The 20,620-nt window shown below is 32.0% G+C and overlaps 2 protein-coding genes and 1 long non-coding RNA gene across 14 annotated transcripts in view; 2 read left to right on the top strand and 1 right to left on the bottom strand.

Moving 5' to 3' along the window:
- ATP8A (ATPase phospholipid transporting 8A1) overlaps window positions 1-14,030 on the top strand; it is a 118,046-nt gene extending 104,016 nt beyond the window's left edge. For 10 of the 12 annotated variants that reach the window (XR_012464177.1, XM_074169928.1, XM_074169934.1 and 7 more), the window contains one exon: window positions 8,223-11,524. Coding sequence is in view for 10 of the 12 variants with exons in the window: in XM_074169928.1 (XP_074026029.1) it covers window positions 8,223-8,320 (98 nt within the window). In the remaining 2 variants the exon portion in view is untranslated. Of the gene's footprint in view, window positions 1-8,222; window positions 11,525-13,957 lie in introns of those variants that run through there. The other 2 variants (XR_012464179.1, XM_074169938.1) reach the window with 2 other exon arrangements.
- Window positions 4,655-6,270, bottom strand: LOC141480127 (uncharacterized). Its single transcript, XR_012464182.1, has 2 exons — window positions 5,303-6,270; window positions 4,655-4,855 (listed from the first exon to the last, which is right to left on the bottom strand). It is a non-coding gene; the product is annotated as an uncharacterized lncRNA (long non-coding RNA).
- A 2,528-nt stretch (window positions 14,031-16,558) lies between the features above and the next one.
- The window catches only part of Tcgr2 (gustatory receptor 2), a 33,033-nt gene continuing 28,971 nt past the window's right edge, over window positions 16,559-20,620 (top strand). The window contains exons 1-2 of the mRNA XM_074169924.1: window positions 16,559-17,169; window positions 18,887-19,111. Coding sequence (XP_074026025.1) covers window positions 18,914-19,111 — 198 coding nt within the window. The 5' untranslated portion in view covers window positions 16,559-17,169; window positions 18,887-18,913. The remainder of the gene's footprint in view (window positions 17,170-18,886; window positions 19,112-20,620) is intronic.

Raw genomic sequence — 20,620 nt, 5'->3', positions numbered from 1 at the left:
ACATTTCCAACAATATTTAAGACTATTTTTGGTGTAATTTGGTTACTCTATATTTGGAAAAAATGAGACATGGCAGATATCAAGTTAAAAGCAAGCATATAACAAATGAAATAGTGAAATTGTATCACGAAGATGCTACTGCAGGAGGTCGTGATGGTATTATAAAACCTTTTATAAAATTAAAGATAGATTCATATGGAAAAATATCAGTAAGAATATCAAATATTACACAAAAAGTTGTAAGACGTACTAAATAGCAAAATTCAAATGCCAAAACATAAGTTCATTCATATCACTAAATGTTCTGAAAATTCATATGAAACCATACCTGTTGATTTTGCTAAAATCTAAAAGAAGTCTGACTAAACAAAACAACGGAACCATTCATTATAATTGTTTATGAAGCAACGAGATATATCTCGGCAAAAGCAATGAAGGAAAATATTATATTTGTAAAGTAATATTTAGGTAATTTACCATTTGTGAATGAAATAAAGAATATAGTTACTGATTGTGGAAAAGTATTTGCATATGGAGGATTTCATGAATGGGCATATGATCTGAAGAAAACGGAATTGCAGAACAGGCTATAAAAAATCTAAAGTTATTCATGAACTGTTATGAAGATTTTCCTGGTGGTTGGAAGAAATGCCCCGAGACAGCTGTAAGGCATCATTATCAATCATGTTGTTCATCATATAAGCTCTACAGAAAATCAAAGTATTAGGCTTGAATTTACAAAGAAAATACCGAAAACACCAGAACAACAAATGAAATACAAGGTGAGGGTTGAAAATCAAGCCAATAAAAGTAGAAAATTGAAACCACCTGAACTGTTGAAGGAGATAGCATTTTAGTAAGGTATCAGAAAATGGGAAGAGAATATACAGGGTAATTCAAACTCGACCCCCTGCATTGGAATCTCCTAAACTGCAAGAGATACGTCGAAGCCTAAATTGGGGAAAAGTTGCGTTTTTTTGTGCTTAACAAAATACTGTTTTGAAACTTGGAAAATTCGAGTATTTCCGAAAATATCCAGAAAAATCTAAAAATCAAATTTTTTTTTCCGTTATTTGACAACATAGCTCATAACCGAAAACACATTTTCATTGATATTTTTTTTTCAGCTACGTTTTCATGTTCAGATTTACTATCTGAATTTTCTTTTCGTCTTCTGACAATCATCATCAACTTTTTTTTGTATTATGGGCGCCAATTGTTTTTTTATACAGGAAATTTGTAGTTCTCATTCGGATTTCATTGATGTATAATTTGTTATGCTATGCTCTCGTGAAACCACAGGTATCAAAAAACCCTTCATCTGAGATAATCATGACTCCATAGAAAATTTTTCTTTAATGAACACTAGTTGTCAGAACTCATCAAACATCATAAGTTTGCACAAATACTTCAGGCGAAATGTCATTCTCAAATGAAAAAAAACGAGATATGTTGAAACTGTATTATAAATTTGATAGGAATGTTACGAAAACAGAACAAATTTATTTTGAATTATTTCCGGAGAGACAAAAGCCGGATAGAACATTATTCGGAAGTTTGGACAAACACTTGGCTGAGTACGGTGCGTTTCATAAAATTAAGAAAACATGTGCAGGGTGGCCATCGAGAACAGTACATAGACATTTACGGCATGGTACGTAAAAATAAAGAGAAATCTTGGACCCGTATACTTTTGTTTTTAAGGTGTTATATCAACATGTCAGTTCCATCACTATAACTTCAACCACTAAGCGGAAGAGGCATTCACTTTTATTTTTTGAAATGGGAGAGTATATAATAATAATGATAATAATAATCTTTTATTTAGCGCAATAATAATTCTCAATAAAAATACAATTATTTAAGGTAATTGAAAAATATTGCATATTCAGTACATATATGAATAAAATTTCACCATAGGTGAAAACTAAAAAAAAATAAACAAAATATTCGTCATATCACATTTCGTTTGAAACAAATGACATCAATATTTGTAACAGTTTAATAAATATAAAAGTCTGTTCTAACAATTGATGGATAAAACAATATCATTGTTTGATCACCCAGCAAGGGTTTTTTAATATTAACTTGAATATTTAAGGACTTTCTGACCTTTTTATGTCAGTGGGTATATTCATTACGTGTTCTGGTACTATAATTGTTGTGTCACATCTTTTCAAGGAACATTATATTTGCTTAAAAATAGCGGTTCGTTTTTTTAATTTGAGCAACTCGTCACCAAACAATTAAATTACAAACATTTTAGATAATGGCCAAAAGACGTTATTTTTGTTCTGGTGTGAGAAAAGTGTTTTCCAATAAGTTCCAAGGTTTACGTATTCGAAGATGTTTTATTTTCATCTATAAAGCCGTTGAGTCTTTTCTTTTATTATTTTGTGTTACCATCTCTGTGAAATGACTTTTAGAAAAAGTTTACCTCGCATTTTTAAATTTCAAGCCTCCAAAGAAGTTTGTCATCATCTGGTAGTCAAAAAACCTGATTGCTATATCTCGTTTGAAAATAGGTAAGATCTGAACTAAACGAGAAGAGAATTTTCATTATTAGTTTTGGCAATATCTAATAATATTAAGTGAAAGTGAACCTGAGAACTTTCAAGTTCATAACCTCACTATTGACAACTAACAATCGGAATTAGTAAATGTAATTTTATTTGTAGGAATGAAAAAATGTCATTTATATTTTAGATAAAATCTGTTTTAACATATTTAAAATAGGCTTCTAAACACCTTCACCAAATATTTATTTTGAAAATTTAAGGAAGTTAGGATTTTTCTTGACAGTAATCATATTCAGTAAATTGTATTACCTGTTCATCTCACTTTTCGCAGAAAGTAATTTTGCATAAAAGTTTTCAAGGACTTGTGTGATTGTATAAATAATATGTTGATGTAGGCTGTATTTTATATAAGGGCGACGATATCTCCCTGTACGAAGACGACACCTGTGGGTTCAACAGAGAACTCAATCTTCAAATATGAATGATAAACAGTGCTCCCCAAGCGGTCAGTTGCAAAGCCAGGCTTTGACATCGACCGCCGACGAGATTCGTCCTCTGTCTATCACTGCAGCTTTCACTGCAAGGCAGAGAGCTTAAAACCATTGCCCTTATGTACACAGGCTTGTCCTTTGACAATGCATTTGTGGTTCAGCTTAGCACTACTGATGAGACCTATGGCGAGTCGAAAGAGCGCTGTCTGATGTCGAATCATAAATGCGTTGCGTTTGGGCTCTGGTTTTCAGCTAGTTTCTTTGTAGTATAAGCTGCAGTGATGAACTGAGGACGAGGCTTAAGTTCTCTGTTGATCCCATGGATGACTTCTTCATGAGGTTAGATGCTATCGCCCTCATGTACTCAGCTTTGTTCTTTAATGACATTTATGTCAAGCAATGCATTTGTGGTTCAGCCTAGCAACACTGATGAGATCTATAGCAGGTCGAAACAGCGCTGTCTGGTGTCGAATCATGAATGCTTTGAGTTCGTCCTTCGGTTTTCAGCAGGCTGTATTTTGTAATGACGAGATGTTTTTGAACATTTAATAGTTGGTATGAGAGCAATTTTTATCGGAACATCAAAGGCTTCCAGTCCAATTGATAATGAACAATAATATGCTTTCAAGATTTTGCAACACGGAAAAAAAAGATTTGTTGAATGAAATAAAATTCACTTCATTCAAAGAAATAAAAGTGTCATATATGCACGACAAAATATTTTGTTGATGCAAGTAAAAAGAATTCTTGACTCCTAACTATTTCTTCAAGCATATGTTCATTGTATCAAACAAATATTTCATTGAAACAATCGCATCCATTAGTTATTTCAATTCAAAGAAGAATTGAATTCAAGTAATATTTTGTCTAATTGATAGCGAGAATGATTTAGGGTAATTCGAATATTCTATTGAACAAACAAAATTTAAAGATGGGTGAAATAGTGGATCTGATTGAAATAATCAAATGTATTTTCTATTTGAATAAAAGTTATGTTGAAGAAACATAATATATCTGCAGGATGATGAAGAACCTTGCTTGTTTTGATAATGGAACAATTTCCACTGAAGTAATGATTTTGTTGAACAAATAATGAATAGTAGTTGAACGAACAATGTTTATACCTCATTGTGAGTATCTATCTGATAGAGTAAAGCATTTCGAAAGTTCAAAATAAGTATGAATAATGATGTACCAAATGAAATAAAGTTACAAATCAAAATCCTTCCCTCAGTTCTACTGAAAACTACTTTTCTCTTCTCCAAAACTTCAAAATGTTTTTTAAGTTTGTAGATAAAAAGCATTACGTATAGTTTTAGTATATTGAGAAAATTACTTTTCAGCAGAATCAGAAATACAGAGTCAGTGATTGAATTTACATGAATCTCCATTCAAAATAGATCAAGTTATTGAATAATTGTGAGAATATATTATAGTTTGTTCAACAACCCGATTTCTCAATACATCAAATACACTTTGTATCATTTCCTCAACTGGATTATTGATCTACTTACGTATCACGATTTTTTAATCAGCTGCTGATAGGAGTCTTGCGGATAATATTTCATATTCAATACTGATTATGTAAATGCCATGGAAAATTGTTCAACGTGAGAATGAGCAAAATATAAATAAAAATCGAGAAATTTTAGTACCAAATTTATTCAAACAATCAATAAATTATAATAGACTTCTACAAATATTTAAATGAAAATATAAATTTTTCACAAATGGTTAATCCTAATATGAAACATTAACATATTTTATTATTTATTATTATTATTGGTGATATCTACCAAGAAAACAATCGGAGTTGATTTTGAAACCTTTCACTGAAGTAATGATCTAAAATGAAAGAGAACAGAGATTAGTGATAGTCTACATTTTCGCAATAATACTATTGGATCAATTTCTATTAACAAGCTTAGATATTATCCCATAGAAATATAAAAATATAATATTTTTTTTTGTACACATCCAATTTAACAAAAGGAGATGCCCTTATTTTTTAGTAATAGGAAAAAAACAATGACTTACTTCATCACAGAAAAATTTGATTAGAAATATGACTGTGATGACAAAATTTACCTATAGGTCTCCAATCGTAACTTTCAGGCCTTCAAATCTATTAAATTTAAGAATTCTAGCATTCAATTACTTAGGTATAGACCTGAATAATAATAAGTATCTACAGCAAATCACAAAAATATATAGTTATTCGAAAAAACTGAATATGTTTTTAATTGTAATGGTATACATATTTATTATTAAAGTTATGAATGAAAGACATACCTCTGTTATATATGACTCTTAATTTATTCCATCAATTGCTTCCTTGATTGAATATTTTTCTTTTGCCAATTGGGGGAGTCATTTCTTTCATTTCTTCATCAGTGAGCCTTTTAGCTATGTCTAAGGTTACATCATTTTCTGTCTGAAAAGTATGTGTTTTAAGTATATTATTAGGAGATATAATTCCTCCATGTCTAAAAATAAAAGATATTATATTGCAATATCCAATACATGCTATTCATAATTATTTCAAAATATGGAATGAAAGAAAGTATATTATCAACATACCTGTGAAAACACTGAAAAACTTCAATCCACGTATAATCAAAAAGAAACTGTAAACCTCTTTGTCATTTCCTTGAAAAACACAAAACACATTGTTAATTCTTATTCCATTCGTGATTAGTTTACGGTTCTTGCGAAAATGTAAATGGTGCCGACCGGCATTCTATTCCTTAGAAGTATTTCAACTATATCATTTCTTTGAAGGAAACAATTCAATTTTTCAAACCAACAAATAATAAAAATATTGAAATGAAATTATCCATAATCTTGAAATTATTTCCAAAATTAGTTAAATGTATTGAAATGTATTGTTGAAGTGAAAATAAATATTCAGTTGATTCAATTATATATTAGTGTCAAAACAGCACCCCATAGTGTTAAACTGAATTGGAAAGTTTTCATTCAACAGACGTACTTTTGATTTGATGAAATTATATTGTTTGACTCAACCGAATTATTTTGAGAACTCAATAAATGTTATTCTTGAAATGATCCACATTTCATTTGACCAAGTAAAAGACCTCTTGAATTGAAATATTAGAGAAATTAAAATGAGAATTTCATTTTGTCTCCGCAAAATTATCATCTAATCAATACAATACACACGTCGTTTGGAATGAATGATATTTATTCAAAGTGATGAAATAAATCAGACTAAATAAATTTCTTTGAAGTAACAAATCTTTTTTTTCCGTGAAGACAGCCATATTATGCTTGCCCTATGGTAGTCACCACGTGGAACTGACAACCTAGGGACAATTGTTATTTATGTATTCTACTTCCAGCTGTATTGCCATGATGAACAATACCAGAAAAATATTCTCATCAAAATTCATTTTCTTTTACATTTTTTATACATTCCTATACTCACAAACAATACTTTGCTTTTGCAGAATGAATAGTAATGAAGCCGCTCAGTCTTTGAAAATCATACTTCCCAGTTTGTCGAATTTGTTCTTTTTTTTTCGAACGAATTTAATGTTATTTAATGTTTATAAAAAAGTCACACTTATTTCAACAAACAACTTTCTACAACAGAAGTGTATGAAATTGAAATGGTTACTAGGTTTTCAGAAATTAACAGAAGTGTTTATGAATATGAAAGATTCGTTCTCCAGAAATTATCCATGTTCTCGACTATTAGGTTATATATCAAGTATGTTTCTCGTTTTTCTTCTCTATTTGAATAATCTGCCTCTTTCAGCTTCATAACAAGTTGGAATTATTTTTTCAAGTATTTCACATGTTTGTTTCACAAATGTATTTGTTTATATTGTGTAAGTTTTATTTTGCATAGTGTTTAGCTTTTGCATAGTGAATAATATATGCAAATATTATATATAATGGATGGAAATTAATTAATAGAGGAAAACTAGCACATAACAGTTTTGTTAACAGTTCTGACGAAATTTCGAATTTTTTAACAGTAGTAGTAGAAGCAGATCAAGATCAGTAGTTTGAATGACTAGACCAATAAATCTTCGATAAACTTTGATGTCGAAGCTTGGATTTACAAAGGAGCGCCTTCGGGAGCCTCATCCATCATTTTATTCTTGGATTGAATCTTTTGTGGATCCTATATATGGCGCACTGAAGATTTCAAAAAGGAATTTCTCTCGATTCAAAAAATATATCGATGACAGTTCAACAGTAGTCTATAGCTGAAATGATATAGAATACTAGAGAACTATAGACCTTGACCTTCAAGGTGAAACTCCCATTTTTTCCATTTTTTTTTCATCGTGAAGATTTACCGAGATGCGAATATTTTTCTTATACTATATTTTTTCAAAAGTATAGGAGATTAAAAAAAAATGATTGCTAGCACGTTGAAAAATATTGGTATTTTAAAAAAAATTCGACTTTTTTTAACTTCAAAAAAGCCTCCGTGCCCTAATATTGCGAATGAACGCCTGTAGAAATTTTTAAAGGTTCAAAAAAGCCGAATATTTCAAAATTTCTCTATGTGCGATCACTAATTTTTTTGTTATTTCCCCTACTTTTGCTGAAAAAATTGCATATAAGAAAACAAATTCGCATCTCGGCAAATTTTCACGAATGATGAAAAAAATTGAAAACAATGGGAGGTTGATCTCTAAATTGAAGGTTAAGGCGTCAAATTTATAAGTATTTTATAGTTTTACCTACATCATTACAGCTAGAGAATGTCAGTGGACCGAGATCGATATCTTTTTTGGATCAAGAGATAATCCTGTTTTATTTTTTTTCAACCACCTTTCGTGAGGCTTTTCATAAAGGAGGGGTATCATCGGTTTTACTTAGTCAGGCTTTGATAGCAATGCATTTGTGGTTCAGCTCAGCACCACTGATGGAACCTATGGTGGGTTTAAACAGCGCTGTCTGGGATATATAATGACTGCTTTGTTTTTGGGCTCTACAATAAACTAGTTGCCTTGCAGTGAAAAGTGTAGAGAAAGACAAATGACGAATTTCTTTCAGTGGTCGTTGTCGAAGCTTGGCCTACATAGGAGCGTCTTCTGATGAGTTTTCCAAAGAATAATAACCTACCCTTTTGGTGAAATGTGTAACCTTTTATTAATTACCTTTAACATTTCGTTGACTTGTACATTAATTTGAATAACTTTAAATACATCTAATTTTTTTCTTTTCTTAGATGGTTTCGCTTTTTCACAAGAAGAAGGAGGTGTAGTGTCCCAGTCAGCCGTTATACGAGCTTACAACACCAACATTCCCAAGCCTGACGGAATGTGAAGAATTCAAATGTGTTTATAATTTTGATTCAATTAGATATATACCCAGAATTCGTTCTTTAGATATACGAAATGTGGTTATTGGGAAAGGAATAGCTGTGCGTTTGATGGCATGAGATAATATGTGATTGGGAAAATGGTAATTTATTCCAATGAAATAAGTAATACAGTGTTAGGAAAAAACTCCAGTAATATTCATTACTACACCAAAGGTTCCAAACAGTGCATCACAAGTTATTTAATTTTGATTTTGTGAAAGTAATCTTTTTTAGTGCTATAGAAAGCTATTGTATATCGAAACACGTGTCGCGATTTTGTAAACCTTTTATAGTGAAAATCAAAATTAATCTTACACGTAAGTTTTCACGGGACATTGTTTTACCATCTGGCTTAGTTTTAATACGTCCGCTAGATGTTATATCTGAACGATGAACTTGCCAATAATTGAAATTCAGATATGTTAATTTCGAAGACGCTGAAGTAATGAAATCGTCATCAACTTTTAATGACATCATCAATTTCAATGATTTTTTTTCAGAATTAAATCAACTCCACCACATTCTTCTTGAACATTGATTTGTATTTTTCAGTATTAGTTGACTACAGTCTCGAGGTGTATTTTTTACTGATTGACTCTTTTGATGGTTTATAGTTGTCTTCGAACACCGCAGTAGCTAAAATGTGGCTAGGAAAAAGTTTTTCTCAAAGTTTTGGGGGTTGTACGATATTGGAAAAACTAATTGCAAAAAATAGGCTTGGGATTCTTACATATTTTAGATATTTGGTGCATTATTAAAGTATACTGCCCTGCTAATCAAGAAGATCGTATCTACTTTTTGTGAAAAAAATCATCTTAAACTCATCTCTACCTTTATAAAAGATGTCCCTAGCTACCATCATCGCGAATACATTTGGATAATTGTTCGTATATTTGGCATAAGGCATATGTAAAATGGAAAACTTTGAGGAAATATGTTTTGTGAAGATATGAATAGTTTGTTTCTGGGACCATATTATTTTGACGTTTGTATTAGTAACGCCATATATTTTGGAAAAAAAATAATATGCATTTGTCCCAAGAAATCTTACTTTTTCCCAAACTTGAATCTAACCTAACCTAACCTATTTTTTTTTTGTCTAATTTCATCAACCACTTGCCTTTTTCTATGCAGGGTAGAGGTAAGAACTATCTCAAATGGGAATTTTGATGAAAAAGTGTCCACTAGTAAACGATAAATTATAGTAAAAAAACTGACCAAAATGGCGCTAATATCAAAAGTTGTATGATATGAACTTAGAAATTATAGAGAACGTGACCTATGCTGAGTTCGAGTATTTAATATTGTTAATGACTCAAGTTGTTGATGATATAGAGCTTGTAGATATAGAGCTTATATTCACGTAGTCGTATATTATTTGGTAAATATAAACTAACAAAATTATTGTGAGATAACATCAATGAATTATTGTGAAATTATAAAACCTTCTGTAAGCGGGGGTTTTTATTTTCGTTTTATCTAGCTCTCTTTATTATTTAACTTTTAGCGCTTCATTAAAAATTCACACTGTCACTACAGTGGCGGCTCCCTAATTTAGTGACTTTGGAAGGACACTTTATAATTCACAGAGATGGTTCTCCTCCTTCATACCCTTTTCTCAATTAGTCAAGCAGGCAGCGAGATCTAACCCTGCTCAATTGGGCATAATTTTGACTTTGACATAGATAGACTTTCTGACAGTTAAATTATCACACCACTTGATCTGGTTTTAAATCGCTAACTCGTTTTCCAAAAATTTCAGCGTTAGTAAACTGATTTGATAAAATTCGACGGAAATGGTGTGTACACAGGAATTAACGTTGGTTTTGGTAACATCGGTTGTTAGAAATTTTCATATAATATGCTATGTAAACGTGGTTAGATCTTTACATGTTATCTCAAAATTCAGAAAACTTCAATAACTCTATTCAATCATACCAATAGCTGTCTCCTCTTCCAATGTAACTATGTTTCAACACATTGCTTTATACACACTTTATACAGGGTGACCAATGTAAGATAGCTGTGTTTTATAACAGTTGCATTTGATTGAAGAAATACTTTTATGAGATATTTTCTATTATGTCACTGCATCCATGTTTTTGAATTCTAACAAGGTATATCTTGTTAACACTATTGATTGGTGACTAGAAAACAAATGAATCAGGGCTATCGAATTAATATGTTGTTTTTATATCTCTTGATATGTTAAATTCAAAGAGTAGAAGAATACATTTATGAATAGATAATAAAATATGAATCCTACCATATAAAACTGAAGTATTTCAGTTCTGAATAGATTTAAGTAATATTTGATGCAAATGTGTATATATATATATATATATATATATATATATATATATATATATATATATATATATATATATACTAGTCTTACTGTACTTGAAGGATTTTTTTTAATGAAAATATCACAAAAATTCTAAAGTTTCATTTCAAAATGGCCATCCTGTATATTCTAATTTCATTTTGATTTTTGAATTGTTGATTATTTATTGTTATACTATGTTAAAGGGTAATGTTACTGTAATCTGTTTTTTGTTATTTAATTATAATCATAAAAAACATTATTCCGATTTTGGATCCGCTAATCATATTTTTCAATGAGTGAAACTAATTCCTAAATAACGTTGTTGAACTAAAATAAAGTCCAGAAGGTAGTACTGAACCTTTTGGTTTAGCATAAATCAAATGAAAATGCATGACACAAGAGTATTGTATTCTGGTTAGTGGGAAAAATGTTTTTTGGAATTGTTTGTTGACTCAAATATATTATAAAAAGTTTGCAGTCCAATTTTGACAGTTGTACTTATGTGAATTATTCTTTATCAATTACTATTTGTAATTACTATTTGTTGTGATATTTTTATATGTTAGAACAATTTTGATCACAATTTTGAAACACTATCAAATTGATAGTGTTTCATTCGCTTTGACTTTTCACCAGAGAATTGGAATAATGATATGAAAATTTTGTATATATTCTTAGTCTAAGAGGATGAAAAATTGCCGATAGGTGTGAAAAATATTTTATCCTTTTTACAAAATATTGTCAAGTCTATATCTAGTAAAGTCAGTATAGTGAAAATAGATGAGGATATATCTTTGTTGAATATTTACAATTACAATATAATAACTAACTAAAATAATATCTAGTTGATTACTTCCAATTTGTCGACATCAGTGAAAAATATCCCAGAAATAGTCTTCAGGATTCCCGTTTCTTATCTTATGTTGATTTAAATATTTAAATTCTCGTGACTAGAATTGTATATGAATAGATATATTCATCATAAACCTACGATGATGTATTTATTGGATATATTTATAACAGCGATGCCTCTAGACCAGGGGTCGGCAAGTAGTTTTAGGTGGGGTCCGGATACTGTGGGAAAATTTTAACGGGGTCCAGAAAAAAAACAAATACTAATAATAAAGTGCTACATATTATTTTGGTTTCAAATCACATTCTGAATTATAAAAGAAATACAAGAACTCTTTATTAATGTAAGAAACTACACCGACGGTCTTGAGCCAGTTTTTTATAGTTTGGTCTGAATTTTTGTGGAATTGCTGATGAGTTGTTATGTAGTGTCGCTTTAAATTTCCACTTTTATTAATAGCGACAGTTTTATTGCATATAAGGCACACTGGAACCGCTTGAGGCCTATCAAGCAGCATAAAACAATATTTTCAATCCATTCTGCCAAAAACCTTCTATTTTTACTGTCGACTTATCGTTTTTTAGGATCCATGTCAACGTAGGTACAGAAATATTTTTTATCGAACGAACGAAAACGACAGAAATCATAAAATAAATGTTCGGTTACTAAGTTGTTTGTGCTGCGACCTGATCACTGACAGTCTGCTTTCAGTGCTTTCCCACTCCCCCACTATCAATTTCGATACGCGCTCGTGCTTGTTTCAACAAAACAAAACAGGATCAAAGACGCTGAAGTAAGGTAAGTACGGGGTGCGCTGTGGAATGCTCCCGCACACATTTTCGAAAAAAATGGTACAAAGTTCAATCTACGGATGTTTCGTGTGCATAACAGAGATTTGAAAATATTTAAATCACATCAGTCTGATTCGCACTCACACAGGCTAGATAGGAAACTTATCAGTAGTGGGTAAAACAGATTAACTAGCCAACTCCAAATAGAATACGTCTAAGTTGGATTTTATTTGTGTTATTTTAATTGATGTCAACGTTGGTACAGAAAGATCTTTTATCAAAGAAACGAAAACGACAGAAATAAAATAAATGTCCGGTTACTAAGTTGTTTGTGCTGCGACTGATAACTGACAGTCTGCTTTCAGTGCTTTCCCACTCACCCACTATCGATTTCGATACGCGCTCGTGCTTGTTTCAACAAAACAAAACAGGATCAAGCACGCTGAAGTAAGGTAAGTACGCGGTGCGCTGCACAATGCTCCCGCACATATTTTTGAAAAAATGGTAGGAAGTTCAATCTATGGATGCTTCGTGTGCATAACAGATATTTGAAAATATTTAAATCGCATCAGTCTGATTCGCACACACTCAGGCTAGATAGGAAACTTATCAGTAGTAAGTGAAACACGTTGACTAGACAACTTCAAATAGAATACGTACTAAGTTGAATTTTATTTGTGTTATTTTAATTGATGAAGGTATGGTATACCTCATCTACGAATTTTTATATGTACTTGATATATAATATTTGGGGCGGACCGCGGGTCAACAGTTACACTACACTGACACGTTTCCTGATTGAAGCAAGAGATGGTGAAGTAATATACGATTATCCACAAAACTTGTCTAGGCCTGTAGGTTAACTAAAATTCAATACATACTCGTATCTCTACTCCTGATGTCGAGAACATCCCCCTTGAACACGAAAGAGGTAAAAAGGAATTGCAACTGTTTTAGACAATGAAAGGGTATAAATTTAAGAAATGGAGAGTTTTAATAATTGATCCTCACTTGGAATAGAAGTTAGAAAGATTTTATCGTTTGTAACGTCCTTTTAACACTTCGGAAGCTAGAATGTGTTCATCAGTAGTTTGAGAATGAAAGCATTGGAAAGGTGTGTAGGAATTTCGCAAGAACTCAGTTCATTCGCTTGGCTCACCAGTTAGTGTTCACAAAGTTGACAGTTTAAGGATTGAAAGGGAGAAGGAGTCTAAATAGATATAATGCGAACAATAGCAGTAAGATATATGTAGTCTGAATACTTGACAGAGATATATACTATATTCATTGCCAATGTAAGCTTAAAGCTAATGCAGCTGAATGTGTTATCAGAGTATGTGTTGATATGTCGTCCGAATTTGCAGTTTGGCATTGGTTATAATTGGGTCGTGTCTACCTGCCGTTATTTCTTGTTTCCTCACTGGTGAATAATCATACCATAATGAAGACTATTTGCTCAGGAATGCACAGTTCCAAAGTAGGTTATGCATTCTCAGTTTGGTGAAAATTAGAAATCGTGTAAGTTCATATTGCTTTCTAAAACCATTTAAACAGTAGACATTTGACAACACTGCTGCATTTCTATTATATGTTATATATTTTCTAATAAAATCCTCTGATATTCCAGAATTTTTCTCTCAAAATCCATGTGGAAGCATTCAATTGAGTTGACTGCAGAAATTTGAGCTTTCGCTCTTTCTGACGTTTGGTTGGCGCTAATATGGCTGATATCGACAAAAAATAAAAAGGATTCTGAATTCCTACCATCATGTGGTATCATCCCAGAAAAAATCACGAAAATCCGTGAGTATCCCATAAAGTACAATTTAGCCAAAATTACTGTGATTCTATAGTTTGTATTCTGCTATTTGGAGAGCATTGGGGAGCTGTAATTGTGAAAATGAGGAAGAACACCGATTTTTTTCTTTCGCATTCGTAATCTACAAGTCGAAATACGTAAGTAGACAATGTAGACAATGTAGACAATACAATAGTAGACAATGGAAGTCCGAACTAGTGAAATTCATCATGAAACATTGTCAATCACCTTCAAACAAACGTAAGTACCCATACATTTTTTGCAGACTATCCGAAATTATACTGAATACTTTTTTTCTGAACCCAAAGCATGAAAAAAATGTTAACTACACTTTTTAAAAAAATGAAACCAAAAACATTTTATATTGATTACAGCCTATATCATTATATAACATGTCGGTATATCTTTGGCAGTATTCAAGTACCCAGCCATTTGATCAGTAGAATGTACTATTTTCATTAAATCTAGCAAGAACCGAGGTATCACCGTTATCCAGGATGTCTTGTTTCTTTAGGCATTGATATTAATTTTATTGCATAATATGCTGTATAAACGTGGTCATTAAAAATTGGAAGTTTGATTTTGAAAACTTTACTCGATTCATCTCCAATTTGTAAATTTTGTTCATATTGAAATATATCGATGATCAACTCATATGTTTCTATTTTTATAATTTTATAAAATCATGTGAGAAGCAAATATACAGTGCTAGTCAAAAGTCCCCTCCCCCCCTCGTATCTTTGGAACGGGTATACTTATAATAATGAAATTTGAAGGGTGGAAATAAACGGATGTAGGCTTCTTAACTGGTCATAACAGGTGACGCAATAGTCATAAATGACGTCACAAGGCCACTGTGACCAAAAATTTTAAATGGGACCCTATGGCAAGTGACAGCTCGTTTGAAAGGTATTGAAAATACCTATTCAGTCATACCAATTTTGTTTGGCTTTCGGCTGATTTTGATTGATAAATTGAAGAAATACGAAAATTATTGTTTCGCATTTAATTAATAAAGATTTTAAAGTACGCCTCTGGTTCATTGTCAAAAAGGTTGACGTGTTTGAATTATCTACTTGTCAAAAGTGTTTATACCTTGAAAATTTACCTAAGCTATTGTTTAACGAGACGTTTAAGTGTTTACATAGGCAAAATGGTACGTACTGTAGCCGACAAAGTAGCAGCTATCTTAATAATTGGTGAATGTAGAAACAATTTCCATGCAGCGGAACGACTGTTCAATGAGAGGTACCCCGATCGCCCTATATCGAGGGTTCATTTGAGGGAGCTTCTTCGGAAGTTTGAAGCATCAGGTAGTGTTCAAGATGCCAAACGATCTGGTCGACCAACAATTAGTGATGACAAAAAAATTGACATACTTGGAGAAATGGTAGTGAACCCTACTTCTTCCACAGCCCAAGTTGCGTCTATCTGTGAAGTCAGTCAAAGGACAGTACATAGGGTGTTGGCTAAAAACAAGTTTCATCCATACAAATTAAAAATGGTGCACCAACTTCCAGATGATGACCCCGACCGAAGACTAGAATTCTGTGAAACTATGTCCGATAAAATGAACCAACAACCAGGCTACATACAGACAATTTGTTTTAGTGACGAAAGTACTTTCTTTCTCAATGGAAATGTTAACACTCAAAATGTGAGGTATTGGAGTGACACAAATCCTCACATCTTTCGTGAAAAACATACTCAATTTCCAGAAAAAGTAAATGTTTGGGCAGGTATTTTGGGAAACCACATAGTTGGACCTCTTTTTCTCAATGCTAACTTAACCGGTGAATTGTATCTGGAGATGTTACAAACTGATATTGAGGCGTTAATTCTTGAAATTCTAGAAGATAATCCAGATGAATTCGACAACTTGGAAATAACGTTTCAACAAGATGGTGCACCTGCACACTATTACGGTGCAGTAAGACGTTACCTAGATGAAGAATATCGTGGTAGATGGATTGGACGACGAGGTTCGATCGAATGGCCAGCTCGGTCACCGGACCTTACACCATTAGATTTTTTTCTATGGGGGTACTTGAAATCTAAGGTTTACGCTACAGCACCTGACAGTATTGCCATTCTGAAACAACGAATTGTTGAAGAATGTAGGGCAATTTCCGCTGACACACTGGGACGAGTACGACAAGAGTTTAGCAATAGGATGCATTACTGCCAGGAAGTAGATGGAGCACATTTTGAACACTTATTATAAGAACTGGTTCTTAAATCTTTATTAATTAAATGCGAAACTATAATTTTCGTATTTCTTCAATTTATCAATCAAAATCAGCCGAAACCCAAACAAAATTGGTATGACTGAATAGGTATTTTCAATACCTTTCAAACGAGCTGTCACTTGTGGTCTTGGTCACAGTGGCCTTGTGACGTCATTTATGACTATTGCGTCACCTGTTATGACCAGTTAAGAAGCCTACATCCGTTTATTTCCACACTCCAAATTTCATTATTATAAGTATACCCGTTCAAAAGATACGAGGGGGGAGGGGACTTTTGACTAGCACTGTATAGGTTTACTGATTTTGAAATTTGTGTTTTTTCAAATTTCTATTGAAATTTCCACAAATTCACAAGATAACCCAAATTAGATGGCTTTAGTTGATTATAATGAACTTGTTTGTTTGAACCTGCTTTTAGAATAGTGTTGAGATAGGGTGTGCAGCAGGAATATTTTTGTTGGATATAAAATAAGAAAAGTAACCATGAGAACAAAATGTCTATGAGGTAATGAAGACACATATATAGAGAGAGATAATATCACATGATGACGTGAGCAGCAATTCATGTCCATCGTTCTTGCACCAGAATCGTAGATTTGTACATTGATTGAAATCCGTTCCTTATTCCTTATGATTTTTGGCGTAAATAATAGAATAATTTCATATGCAGTGATTCAGCTCTTTCCTCATCATGGAAGAGAACATGAGCCAATGGTTCAGTGGGAGACAAGTGGGAATCGTTATGATCGTACCACGTTTATAATGTCCATTGTAAGTATTCCCACTGTGATTCGATAATGCAGCTTAGAGATTAAAACGACAAGTAACTATAATGTATGTAGGAAAATTAATAATATCTAAAGCTTAAAGAGGAAGCAGAAAAAAGCAAACCAAAGAAACATATATACGTATTAAAAACTGTAATTGAAAATACTTATATTGATTATTCAATCTCAAAATTTGTCCACTAACAAACGATGAACTACAAACCAGTTTGATGTTAAGGTTAGAACTGAAATAAAATAATATTGAAGAGAATACAATTTGTGAGAAATTACCACCAATAAACCTTTCGAAAGTAACTACAATGGATATAAAAATCAATGTCCTCACAAAGTAGTAAGTACTTCCATCATATGACAATCAGAGATTGTGGAACTGTAATCAAGAAATATACTTTTCAATGTGAAAGTTATTGTGTAAGAACGAAAATATGAATCTCTTCAATTTTTATAATCAGCAATAGATGAATTTCATTAGAAAACAATGTAAACAATCCAGGGTAAGATTATCCAGTTGATGTCATGTTTCCTGTCTGTCATAATGAAAAAATGTTGCACCATATTTCACTAACAATCATGTTAACGCTAGATTTTGTAACAACATCATTCAACTCAAATCAATCAGAACCATCGAACACTAATGTTAAAAAATGGATCAAATTTAAAGACAGCTCTACCGTATCACGATTGCATCACCTCACTTGTTCAGAAGATGAGCTTATTAAAAAATTTATATATTCATATTATAATTTTAAAAAAGTAGGCACTTAATTCTCAGAAATCACTGACATTTTTGCCTTAATCTATCTCTTGCAAGGGCATACGAAAATTATACTAAACAGATGAGGAAAAATGATGATGAACTATATATAGTCACAAACTTGACAGCAATGTTTTCGTTTGAATGTAATAATGTTTCTGAGAATTCAATGCCAACTATTATGTAATAGTACTATAGTACTCTCATATTGAATACCTACTACAGAAAAATCTTCCCACGACATTTATAGATCGATCATCACCACTCTCGGTACGGTAGTCGATCCGTTAGAAAGCTGTAAATGAATGGAATCTCTATTATCTCACGGACACATAAAGTTATCATAAAACACCCATGGCAAATTTTTAAAACTCAGGAAGCTGGCGATTTGATTTACATCAGTCTCATATTTATTGCCAATCTTCATAGAAGTGAGGTTACGAAAAATGTAATTGAAATATTGTCAATTTTGTCAAATGAACCTTCAGTTATTATCACGGAAACGAAAATAGTGGTAAAATTACAACCAAGTTTGACTTTGAGTAATTCTAAAATTGACCCCTGGAGGTGATTTGATGGGCAAACATAATGAATGTTGGAAAAAAGGGAACGTATAAGACGTTTACGTTTTCTCTTGACGATTTGGTGATCCTAAATTTGATTTTGATCATAACCGTGTGAATTATCTGGAAGTCAATATTTTTGTCTCGGCAGCAGAACGAGTCGTTTCAAGACCAACCTTTCAAAACAGGAGTAACACATTAATGGGCCCATTATCACGTCGAAGTATAACCGAAAGAAATTCTCGATTATGCAGTAAACATTAATATCCCAAAAGTCAAATATTTGTTTTCTGAAAACGCTGAATATATATCGATTAACAATTATCTGACTAATTACTTTCACCTTACTATTCGTGAATTTGAGTCGTTTATTTCATTTCAAGTGGAAAACTTGACCGAATTTCATTTCAATGAGCATGGAATTAAAAGATATAGCTGATGTTTATGGTGAAGAACTCAATATAAGACAATTCAAGAAACATATAAGGCAAAGTCCCAGAGCCCAAGAAATTGCGAAAAGATCCAAATTGAATTCTGCTGACGGCAAAGTTATTGACGAACATGATCAGTTTTACAGAGATCATAAACTACTTTTAGCGTTATTTAGGGTGAGTAAAATATTTTGTTGTCTCAATAAACGAGTTACTCGAAGCGGAATGACGGTATCTTGTTAAAGACGAAAAAACGATGCCATTACAAATTCGTTTCCAAAAACAAGATAATACATGTTCTGAGGAATATATCTAATAATGATTAATTCAAATTAATGATAATTATTGTCTTTATTCATCAACACAAAATACAGCAAAATGTACATCAAAGTACAAAAATAAAATAGAATAAGTAATTGTCGATAGTATCAACCTAAATTGTTTTTCAACTTAATTTTTCAAAAGATAAATAAAATAGTCAGTACAGGTAATATTTGAATAAAAATCAATACTCGTATACAACTATACCTAACAATTTCTAGCAGGGTAAATCCAACCTATAAAATATTCGGTAGATAAAATTAGGGATATCATTAATAATCACATACATAATATAATAATTATCACATATAGTGACAGAAGTAAAATTTCCAATTAATTCTTGAAATTATACAATCAATAGTTGCAAAACTCCCTAGGAAGAGTGTTATAAAATTTGGAACGTTGATCAAATTTTCCTAATTCAAAAGAAAAGCGTAATTAGTACAGGCATCGGCATGTAGAAGTGCTAGATCGTACATCTTAAAAAGAGATAGTAACTAAAAATCGTCGTCCGAGAGAGATATCCACTGAAATTTCTGCGTCTCACAAGTCAGTTCGTATCATTCTGAACGTTTTTTCAGGCATGAAACTCACTTCTGTTCGACTAGTGCATGAAAACCTGAAATACTTGATTTTTTTACAAAAACTAAATCGCGTAAAGGTCACTGGAGACATATTCCGACGCCACATTCATTACACGTAGTGTAATTGATGATGAGACATGGGTTTACGAATTTGATATGCAAACCAGTCAACAGGGTTTGGAATGGTGCCTTCCAACTGAACCGAAACTGAAAAAAGCCGTTCAAAGTCGATTAAAAGTGAAGGTGATATCAAGAGTTTTTTTATTACCGTGATGTTGTGCACTCGGAATTTTTGTAAGGAGAGACAATAAATAAAGAATATTATCTTTTATTATTCGTCAAAAAAGACCAGATATGTGAAAAAAAATTAAGGATTTTGCAACATGATAACGCATCAACCCACAAGGCTATAATAATTTACTTGTAATGCACTGTTTGGAACCTTTGGTGTAGTAATAAATATTACTGGAGTTTTATCCCAACACCAAACCGTTATTTTTAACACCTCAACACGTGTTTCAATCACCAAGTGATTCCTCTACAAGAGGAAGATTTGTCTGGACATACTGAAAGATCTATTAAAATAAAATATAAGGAACACTTAGCACATCTAAAATATGAAAGACCAGAAAAATCAGCAGTCGCCCATCATGTTTTGCAACCAAACCATTCTATAGACATTATTTCATTAAGATTAGTTGGACGAGTTAACATTAACAGATATCTAATAGTTTACTGTATAGCTTGTGGAAATAATACTTTTAGGTATCAGATTTACTTG

Source organism: Leptinotarsa decemlineata, unplaced genomic scaffold (genome assembly GCF_025532065.1).
Source record: "Leptinotarsa decemlineata unplaced genomic scaffold, Ldec_3_MD MMD2_P_RNA_scaffold_6, whole genome shotgun sequence".
Taxonomy (NCBI): domain Eukaryota; kingdom Metazoa; phylum Arthropoda; class Insecta; order Coleoptera; family Chrysomelidae; genus Leptinotarsa; species Leptinotarsa decemlineata.
This window is presented reverse-complemented; position numbering and strand designations above follow the sequence as displayed.